The sequence below is a fragment of the Quercus suber genome, unplaced genomic scaffold (genome assembly GCF_002906115.3).
Source record: "Quercus suber isolate HL8 unplaced genomic scaffold, Cork oak 2.0 scaffold_180, whole genome shotgun sequence".
Taxonomy (NCBI): Eukaryota; Viridiplantae; Streptophyta; class Magnoliopsida; order Fagales; family Fagaceae; genus Quercus; species Quercus suber.
This window is the reverse complement of record NW_027069639.1, coordinates 1072894-1084079: the sequence shown is the minus strand read 5'-3', so window position 1 is coordinate 1084079 and position 11186 is coordinate 1072894. Positions and strand designations below refer to the sequence as shown.

At 37.4% G+C, this 11186-nt stretch overlaps 1 protein-coding gene across 1 annotated transcript; it reads left to right on the top strand.

Moving 5' to 3' along the window:
- The first annotated feature begins 905 nt into the window (after positions 1 to 905).
- On the top strand, positions 906 to 10867 carry LOC111983271 (MND1-interacting protein 1). Its single transcript, XM_024014938.2, has 4 exons — positions 906 to 1004; positions 1721 to 3355; positions 9784 to 10329; positions 10632 to 10867. Exons 1-3 carry the CDS (start codon positions 993 to 995, stop codon positions 10300 to 10302), a joined length of 2166 nt encoding a protein of 721 aa, XP_023870706.2. The 5' UTR covers positions 906 to 992; the 3' UTR covers positions 10303 to 10329; positions 10632 to 10867.
- The last annotated feature ends 319 nt before the right edge of the window (positions 10868 to 11186 follow it).

Here is an 11186-nt window from a genome sequence, read left to right as displayed (position 1 = left end):
AAAACAACTAACTTATTTCCTTATTTACTAAAATGTAAGATAACAAAATGAATTTAAGTTAGCAAAAATTAAGCAACTTTTGTTAATAGTCTCATGAATGCATTGGACTTTTGCTTAAAAGTTTTTTATCTCAGTTTTTTTTTACAAATAATATAATTTTTTTAGCATAGTGTCACACGTTTAATATAAACATTATATAAATAAGTTGTGGGAAATAAGCAAAAGCCAAACACAATCGTTGGAAAATCAAGAAAACACATTGAAGTGGGTTGTTCAATCTTGGGCTTTTTCAAAAAGGGTTGTTGAGTCAAATTTCAAGGTCCATGGAAGGAAACAACCAACACTATTTAAGTGGGTCCCTAGTCCAAAAAAATGGGCCTTATGCAATGAGCCCACAATAAGCTCATCTTGCTTGGAATGGCAAGGTAATTACTAATTAGAATTTAGAAAAAGAAAAGCAAAACGGTTGGTTTATTGGGTCCCACTTGTTGATGATCTGGTGCTGCAAGCCTTCAACGTGTCAACCATGCACGCAAGCCAAAAATAAGCAATCAAGTAACATATCTCACCTCAAAATTACGTGACAGTTCAATAGATATACGCCACGTGTTAAGATAATAAAATTATCTCTATCTGGTGCTGAATTGGCATCATTTGATTCGTCTGTCTGGAAACCCCAGTTGACGTGCCCTGTCATCTGTCACTGCCTAAAATATGAAGTTAAGCCTGGTCTTGCTCTCCTACGACTACAAATACAATACCAATGTCTAAAACAACACTACAGTCAACGTTAGATGACGTGGCATATTTTTATTGGTTGAAAATAAACAATTGTAACTAGAATATTTGAATAAAACTGTAGAGTAGTAAAACCCTCCCATTTATTTGTGTTTTTTTCACACAAAAATTCGAACTTTGTTAACAAAGGTGCGTCTCTCAGTAGCACACAGTTTCACTCTTTGAGCCCTCACTCTCTGAAACTCTCTCTCTCTATGAAGCAAAAGGTTAGTGTCTAAGCAACCATGAATCTTTTCTTTTATGTGGGTATTTGTTGATTTTCTTTATTACTATGCTGTTTGGTTGCTGAGAAAAAATGCAGGGTAGTGAACTGTAAGAAAAACCAGCTTAAAGTGTTTGATAGGTTCTTTTTTTTTTTTTTTTTTTGCTATGAGAATTGTTTTGTTAGAACTTAGAAGAAGAAAAAATGTGTAACGGTTGAGAAAACCAGCTTAAAGTGTTTGATAGGTTCTTTTTTTTTTTTTTTTTTTGCTATGAGAATTGTTTTGTTAGAACTTAGAAGAAGAAAAAATGTGTAACGGTTGAGAAAGTCTTTAGCTTTACATTTTATTTGTAGGTAACAAGAATAAAGAAATTTTAAAGAAAAAAAAAAAAAATCTTGTCTTGTTCAGTTTTTTGAGTGATTTTGATTCTGGTTTCTGAGACCCTTTTATCTTTGGTAGATTATACTTTCTGCAAATGGGGTTCTTTTTTCTTCTCTGTTTGGTTACTGGGAAAAGCTCAATTGTCTGATTGTTATGATTTTTGTTCCATCTTATTTCTTTGGTTGTTTGGTTGGGATTCTCATATCATTTGTGAATTGTGGAAACCTGAACCAAAAGCTTTTAGCATCTCAGAGGTGTTGTTTCTCTGTGACCAATTGATGGTTTCAGGGTGGGGGTTCTTGATTTTTCATGTTTTGTCTGTGTTCTGTGCATTTCAGTGTAAACAAATGGGTGACTCAGAAGAACATGAGAAAAGCAAGCAAAAACCCCAAGCAGAGAAATACAACAACCCAATAAGAACAGTGGTGTCCAATCTTGAATTGGGTCCAATCAACGCTGATAAACTTAGTGTATTGGTTAAAGCACTATATCGTTCTTCTCCGAGAAAATTTGACCCAAATCCTGAAGCGGGTCTAGTATCATGCGCTAATCCAGGAAAGGATAATGATACCAGCAATGTAACTCTTTTCCCGCGTACGAGTTCGGATTCTGATGTCAAAAATATGGACTTCTACAGTGAGGAGCGGTTACAAATGTTGCTTTTAAAGAAACTTGAAGCAATTTACAATGAAGCCTATACAATGTTAATATCATATGGTTATCAGCCTGATCATGTGCTGAAAGCAATCTTGACGAATGGCCATGTGTTTGGTAGCGGTGATATTTTGACAAACATCGTGCAAAATTCGCTTAGTTATCTTAAAACTGGCCTTGTTGTTGATGGCGGAAATTATGTAGAAGGCCAACAAGTTTTTGAGGATATGGAGGCGTTGGTTAAAAACACACTTGCAGTAATGATTTACTTGATTATCAAAACGCGGCAGAACTTGATCAAAGGAGATGCCATGTGGTGCCTCCTGAAGGGCAATTTTAATTTGGGTGTTGCAAATTCCATAGCAGCGCCGTTTGAGATGAATGAAGATGAGAGTCAGAGGGCTGATAATAACAGTTCAGTTCTTGAAGCTTCTGGGCTTTGTAAATTTGAAGGAAATAAGCTTTCTAGTGATGTCCAGGCACTTGATTTTAGCAAAAATGACTCTTCTGGGGAACTTGATGTTTTGTTTGACAAAAAATGTAGCATTGTGAATAATTTTAAGAACACACCATCTTTAAAAGCTGATTTGAAAATGAGCATTGGAAATTTTGCAGCTGCTTGCCGTGCTGGTTTTAAGATGTCTCCAGAACAATGTCAGGCTTCAAAAAACTCCTTGTCAAGAAAAAATTCGACTGATTCATTTGAATGGGAGGACTCTTGTATGGCTAACTTAGTTTTGGGAGACAATGGTAAATTCAATATTCATGAGAATAAAGTTTGTGATCCCCGCAATCCTAAGAACAAAATCCTCTCAAGTTTACTCAGTAATATTAAAGAGATCAAGCAACAGGTAAAGGAACGCGAGGGATGGGCTCAGGAGAAAGTAATTCAAGCTGCTAAAAAGCTCAGCCATGATATGTCAGAGCTTGGGAGGTTGAGACGGGAAAGGGAAGAAAATCTGAAGCTGAAGAATGGCAAAGTGGAACTTGAGGAAGAGACCATGAAGAAGCTTAGGGAACTGGAGGATGCTTTAAAGATGACAGGATGTCGTTCTGACCTTGCTAAAGCAGCTGCCCAAAAACTGGAGGTTAAAAATGCAGAATTTAGAGCGGAGGTGGAAGCTTTCAAGTTGAGAGCATCAGAGTCGGATAAAATGAGTGTGGAAGTTGTGAGGAGGGAAAAGAAGTGCCTCAAGAAGATTCAGGCCTTGGAGAAACAGAATAAAAAATATCTGGAGGAGATCGAAGAAGAGAAAAATCAGTCCTTCCAACTGCATCAAAAGTTGGACAACCTCAAGAAGGCCCAAGAGGAAATTGAGGTGAGTTACTTGCTTCTGCTGTAAATTAGACCCTAACTATAAATTTTCAATTTTCCTATGCAAAAGGTCATAAATATTCAATGTTAAGGTTAACAATGTTAGCCTCCAACTCCACCCTTCACCCTTTTTTTTTTCTTTTTTTTTTAATACTTTTCCTATTATGTAAGTTTATCTGTCATGTCTTTCTGCACATGTTTGAGTTAGTTTTGGACAGAATGAGGGTTATAATGGAAATTTGTGTGAAGGGCAACAATTATCTCATTGAGCATTCACTCTTGAACTGAGCTTGATTATATGATCAGGATGTGAAAAACACGTGAAACAAAGACTCCTCAATTTGTTCTAGATTAATGGCTTGTGGCAACTGGCAGCATATGGGATCCATGGTCCAGTATGATCTGTAATTTAAAATAGAATAATAGAGTTAGTGGATCCTGAATTATTAATGTGAGTTATTCAATGTGACAGCATTTGGAAAGGAAAACAACACCTTAAACCATTTTAGGCATCAGCAAATACTCGAAAGTAGGTATGAGGGACATATTGTCAACTTGGGCTGGAAAAAATAGAGGACATTATGCAGAAGCACAGTGGATGCAGTTCACTGCTTTGGAAGCTTTCATTCTCTTCTTTTGTGATAGTTCTGTAGTAATGAAAAATTGAAAATTTAGTTATCACTTACCAGGACATGACATTTCATAATGGCTGCTGTATTCATAAATATTTCATATAATTAGAGTTATTATTATTATTATTATTGCTATTTTTATTGTTATTGTTATTGTTATTATGATTTGTTTTACTCAGGCTTGATACTGAAATGACGACTATAATTGGGTTGGATTCATTACAGCACCTGTTCACATATTATAAAAAAATTCTATTTCTATTTTTTTTCTTCTCTTTTCAACCATAATTCCAATCTTCTCTCTCTTGAATCCTAACTCTTCTTCTGAAAAAAGTTCTAAACCCCAAAATCCACTAATCTTCTTAAACCTAAACCCATTACAACCTCACATAGGCAAATTCTTCAATTTGTCCTACGTCAACTGAGGCTTTAAACTACTTAGAACTTGGAAAGACAAATCAAAGTACACCAGTTCAAAATCTCTATAAAATTCTTTCCAAATAAACCAAATGATAAACAACAGTGACACTCAAGATAACAACCCTTAAACTCACAAGGAGAATTTTAGAATCCACCAGAGAAGAAAGGAGAAAAACTCTGAAATTTTTATTGATGAAAATTTGAATTCCTTGGAGGCAAGAAAGCATATAAAATGGTAAAAAAAATAAAAGCACTAAGGATTACTAGGAGATCCCTTAGGAAACTCTAAAGTACTCAAGGAAAGTCAGGAGACTTTTCTCTAATAGTTGATGCAGGGTCAATCTTTTCCTGCCTTTAAGTAAAGGGCAGTATGAATCCACTCTACAACTAATGAATTCAAAATCTGAATTTGTCTTATCATAGATAGTGAAAAGTGCATTGATTGGAAATGTGGTCTCTCTGTTTAAGGAAAGTCTGTGTTGTTTATCCAACATAAACAGATTTCTCCACCAAGCTTTCTTCATCTTCTTGAGAAGCTCCTAGCACCAAGGCAATGTATTTTCTGTTTGTTTAACATGAATGCTCCTTGTGATTTCAAGTTTCTAATGGAGTTGGAGCAAGCTATACACTTCATAAATTTATTCGGAAGACATTATTATTCATATATATGTATTGTTGCAGTAGTAGTTGTATCACATCTATATCATGCCCCAGCTGTTGGTGACTCATGCAGGCAATTATTATCTTGTCTTTTTGGCGTAGCTATCTTACCATTCACCATTCTGAATAAAAAAAATCATGAGTATTTTGTATAGACTTTATAAACCAAGGACTTGGCTTTGAATCCATGCATATATTAATGTTTTTTAACGAAAGCTGATCTGGTTATTCTATTATTTCTTTGTAAATTTGTAAGGATATAAGATAAATTAGGTGGTAATGATTTACATCATGGATTAAATCAAGTAATATCATACTACACACACACATAAGAGTGCTCAACCACTGAACCGGCACCTACAATAGCCAACCTCGTTGATCCAAAAAATGGCAATGGCAGCTTCTGTTGAGATCGGTGCAGTGGTCGGTACCAAAATCTAAAAAACTGATGAAATTAGTCAAAAGCCTTGTAGCTTAGTGGTATAGCCTGCTCTCCTTTACTAGGATAACCAGGGTTCAAATTTCCCCTCCTCCATTATTGTAACTATTAAATTAAATTAACCAAAAAATAAATATATATATATATATATCAATGAGGTCAGTGCGATCCTTGGTGGGTAGGTTTAAAAACCAAGTGAAAGGGCATTGATCACCTCCCATTTCCCCAAATTCTTCTCACTGATCTCCCTTTTCTCCTCTCAAATTTCCCTTTACTCTTTTAAATCTCCCTTTCTGCTATTTCACATCATTCCCATTGCCTCCATTGTGTCCCTCATCATCTTTGCCATCCCTGACCCTCACATCTCAAACACCACCTCCGATTTGAAGGGGAGGAATTTCAAGAGCAATCGTGATAACACTCTGATCTCTAACCTCTAACCTTCGATCATTGAACACCCCTTTGTTTGGGTTCCTTCGCCAAGGCCTCCTTCTCTTACCGTGGCTAGTAACTCCCTTTCCTCCCTTTGATTTTGTGAATTCTTTTCCCACTGGCGGCAACCAACCTCATTGATAGAAAACCACCATCGGAAGCTTGCTTTCCAATCTCCATGGTGTGGCATTGGTTTCCACTTTTGGAAAACAAAACGTGTTGGTGTGGTGGAAAATCTCACCCAAAAATCAGTCAACCATACCAATGAAACACCCCCCCACCCCCCCCAAACAAAAAAAAAAAACACATTTTTCTAGTACTCCTAATCATCTATATACAGTTATGGAAAAAATCTTGANTCAACATATGCAAGCTTTAGAATAAAAATACTATAAAAAAGAAGAAGAAAAGAAACAGGGATGTTTAATCAATACACTTTTTATACCATTTACAAAGAAATAATTCAATATAAGAATGAAATTCATTGAAGCATGGAGAGAAAAATATAAAAGAAATTATTAAATAATAATAATAATAATAATAATAATAGTAGTAGTAGTAGTAATGATCTTCAGTCAAATAGCTTATCCATCCCAAAGCATAAAACTTCAGGAATAATGAAGAGCAATAGATATGATGAAATATGCAGAGAATTTAATACAATAAAAGTTATCATTTTTTTTCCAAAATATATAAAAATATGTTGAAATATAAATCTACCTAACATAGAATGTCACAAGCAATTGTTGTTCCTACTCGTTTGACCAAAAGATGCCTTCCAAATTAAACGCAAAATTCTTATCCATATATGTTTTCAAATATTAACCATTGCAACCATGGAATTTATTATCATCCAAATATGCATGGCATCAGCAATAAATATTACAATCTTATGAGGTGAGACAACAGAAAGTACTAATTATGCAATCACACATGCTGAGTACATCTTTTGCTTCAACAAAATGTATTTTAGATTCTTAACTCAAAATCATCCCTTTTGATTTCTTCAACTTGTGTTCATACTTGAAATTTCCTTTGAGTTATGTTTTGCTAATGATGTCCTTCTGTTATTCTTATTGGTTTTGAAGATCCACACGCAGCCGTGCCAACTTCCACCTTGTAAATCAAGCCAGCCTAGACAAATCTTGAAGGTCGAGGTGTTCGTCCACAATGACGGTCAACTTAGTGCCGCTCACCTCATCCTCGGCTATGATCCCATATCCAAGAGCTTCCAGACACCCAAGTGTGTCATCAAGTCTAAAGACCCTCGACTGCAAAGGATCAATGTTGTTGCCCCGGGCTTCCTAGCTAGTGTTCCCATCCCAGAAGGCGTCCACCTTACAACTATATTGGAAGGCATACCTAAAGTAGGAGTGTCTCTTCTCGTCCAGTTGTCAAGGAAGAGAAAGAAGAGAAAGAAAAAGAAGAAAAAGAAGAAGGAGAGGTTGTTGAATTGTCCGATTTCGAGGACGATTTTGAGGTGTTCAACCAACCCTTATCTCTAGAGAATACACTGAATGACCTCGACCACTCCAATCCAGCCAACAACAAGGAACTTCTTCCAATGCAAGCAAGTGCCACTTTACAAGAACTATTAGAAGCCCAACCAGGGGGGAACGCGCCTGGGAAGGCACCCCAGGCTAAACTTCCTACCCCTCCACCTGCACCTGCCTTGCCCCTCCGACTTGAACCTGCTGACCTTAAAAGGAAGAGGGATCCCAAAGGTAAGGAGGTGGTGAAAGTTAGAAGAACTCAATCTTCTCAGGAGGACGAGGCCCAAAGAGTGGCCAAGCTATTCAAAGTGAGGCAGAGGGGCGCTAAGAGGAGAAGTGATCCTCCAACTTCACCTCCTGCTTGGACCCTCGCCCAATGTTGGATGGGGCTCCTCTGCTAGCCAATGCCTCCATTAGGGACTACCAAGGAGGGAAGGCTGGCTATGTGGCTGACACATTGGAGCAGGCTCTATTGTTCCCTAATGACATGGCCTAGCTGAGGTATTTGAGGAGGCACGAGGTCTTCCTTAGTTTGAAGAGATACTTGGATGTGGTAAGTCTTTTAACTTAGCTTTTTACTCTTTCTTCACTGTTTACTTTCTTCTCTTTATTTAATTTGTGTTTCTTTTTCTTGACAGGCCGTTCAAGCCACGTTTAGGGCGAAAGAAGTAGCCAACTCCTGTCACAGACAGATGAAAGAGGAGGAGGGCAAACGCCACGCAGCTGTGGAGGCCTTTAGTGTTGCTAAGAAAAGTATTCAGGATCTCAAGAACAAACTGCTTGAGGAAGAAAGGAGAGAAAAAGTGTTGTATCGGCTTTGGATAGTGCTGAGAAGCAGCCGAGAGCCAATGAGTGCTCCTACGCAACGCCAAGGATCAGCTATCTGACTTTAAAGCCAAATCATTGCCCTCAAGAAAAAGTTGGAAGAAACTGAGAAGGCAAGGGATGATGCACAGAGGGCTAGGGAGGAAGCAAAAAGGGCTCGGGGGTGTGTAGAAATTACTGCTCCCAAGTGTGGATTGAAGCTGTCAATCAAGCTGGGGTTAAGGCTTCATCTATACTTAGGAGGGCAGAGAATATTTACTACCCCCTGCCATCCGAGCTTCTGTTACATTTGGCTCTAGGACTGACACCAGCTCTAAGGTAGCAGGATAGGCAAAGCCAGCAGAGACAATGCTCAACTCCTTCTGACAACCCCTCTGCAAGAGGCGAGCAGCCCGGGTCATGAAAAAAGAAGAAAATGCAAACAGGGAGTGGCCCCTGATGCAATGAAGCCCTCAGCTGCTGTCCAGATCCTTCTGTTGAGAAAAAAGCGATGCATTGATTTTTTTTTTTTTGGTTCACTTGGAATCATGGGGTTGAGTTAATAAATGTTAAATTTTGGTGAAAGCTCTGGATAGCCAAAATGCATCCTGTCTATGGAAAATTCACACTTTCCTTAAGCTCTTAAAAAATTTTACGTGAACCAATTATAATTTTCGACGTACTTGTTAAATAGTTGACACATAGCACCAGTTTAATCTAGCTATGCGAAAATTTCGATGGATATCTTTATCATGCAAATGTCGAGTTTTTGTCTCTGTTGCTAGCAACCACGTGTCCCCCCTCCCAGTGTGCATGCTATAAGACGCGGCATTACAGCAGTGCACATTAATGCTAGACTCAAAAGGCAAGGAGCTTTTGAAGAATACAATGATGTTTAGAATGGATTGCAATGACGTGGCCAGTGGGTTATATGCTGACTTGTGGGTCTTGGCCTAGCGGTTGTGGTAGAGGCTCAGTAAGAAAAGAATCTGTGCACCGTTTATCCCAAAGTGGCATCTGCCTTTTCTGAATTTTATCTGCTTGAGAGGAAGGGCATTAAATCTTTATAAGCTATAGCACAATGCATGATTTCTGTGGCCACCCCTTTTAATTTGTACACCGTGTAGCACAGTCACAGATACAGGACAAGAAGAGTAAACAAGGCATGTGTATTCTATGATATGGTAAAGGAGACATACTTGTGTAGGCATTATTATTTTACAGATAACAATTATTAGTTTAAGATTAATTTATCTACACTAATATGGTAAGCAACACACCTGATTGCTGCAACTCTAACTTGCGAATTTGGAATTTCTACTCATTACACGTGTCCTGTAGAATTCGGTCAACCTTAATGTAGGTAAGGCCTTTTATGTTGACAAGTTTGGCTGTAATTATCTGTTGCTTTAGTCATTTTTATATTGGTTTATATATCAGTGTTTACTTTGGTTTTCTTAAATACTTATCTAAACTTGTCTATGAATTTGATAACACCCAAATATATTATTAAATTTAAGGGGAAAAGTTCATAAATTAGTTTTGATTACAGGAGATGTGGAGGCAGGAAGTGAAAGCGAAAGAGCTTGCCATAGCCCAGGTGCAGAAAGAACTGAGATTAAAGGACGAAGCAAAGGTCAATATAAATAGAAAGCGAGATGCCTTGCTCCGAAAGATGGAGATCAATGGTCAGCGTAATAAAGATGACAAGAAGCGACTTGAGCAAGAAATATCTCATCTCCAATTGTCTTTGGATTCCGGCAATCTGCATCATCTACCAGATGCTTTCTACACAGCGGGATTAGAGCACACAAGACCTGAGAGGGACCCTTTTGAGATGCTTCCTTCTTTAAATAAAGCACTAGAGTACTGTGAGGAAGAAAAAACCTCTGATCGAGTATGCTTGTTCTGTCAGGAGAATGAAGCTTCTATTGTTTTCCTGCCATGTGCCCATCAAGTTCTATGTGCCAATTGCACTGAGGACCACTACAAGAATGTTGAAGCTAACTGGTGTCCATGTTGCCAGGACCGAATTGCACAGATAATCCGTGTTTATGGTACGGGCTCATAGATTCAGATTGGCTTCTGTAGTTGAATGGTAAGACCCGAACTGTGCAATTGCAATACCTTCAATTTATGGTCCCATCATTATCATCATTATCATTATTTGCAGTATGGAAAAGGTTGAGATTACCCTTACAAATGGTAGTGTAACAAATCCATTCATACCAATGGTAGGTTTGGCATAATATTAATCTAGTAAAGTACAAATGTCATACACAGAGGTGTAACTTGGAATAATCATTGTTGTGTATATGCTTGCACTTCGAGACTGTCATGAGTCTTAATATCCTTAATTTTTGTTTTGTACTGATATATCTATATTTTTCATATGTGCAGGAATTCATAAGGCTGTAGTAACTAAAGGACAATCTATGGTTGATGTCACCAAAGAATTGTACATCTTCCTATAGCATGATAAGCAAGCATTAAATATGAATTTGGATATTCCATTCATTTCCTAGCCTAGTTAAGTATCTCAGTTTACTTTCCAGTATATGAATTTTGTACATGGGGATGCTTTTTCTATTAAATATGTGGTGACTATTAACTAGACTAGCTCTTTTTCCTTTTTATCCCGTATGTTTTTTCCCTCATAGTGTTTAATTAATTCTTCATATGTAGTAAATGAGGAAAAGTTTAACCATGGTTATTTAATCCAACTTTGAAGGTTGAAAATGGTTTGATTGTTCTCATTTGCCGGTAGGAGCTAGTGTGGTTTCTCCACAAATGGTATATGTGCTGTATTGAATTGGCACTAATCTCTAATCCATCTCCAATTGGAAGTTGGTCTGTTAAGAGTTTAGCATTTCATCAAAATATATAGATAGATTGTTGACAAATGTCTATGTGAAAAGACTACACCTGTGTCTCGTTTTTAATTTCTTTGGTTAT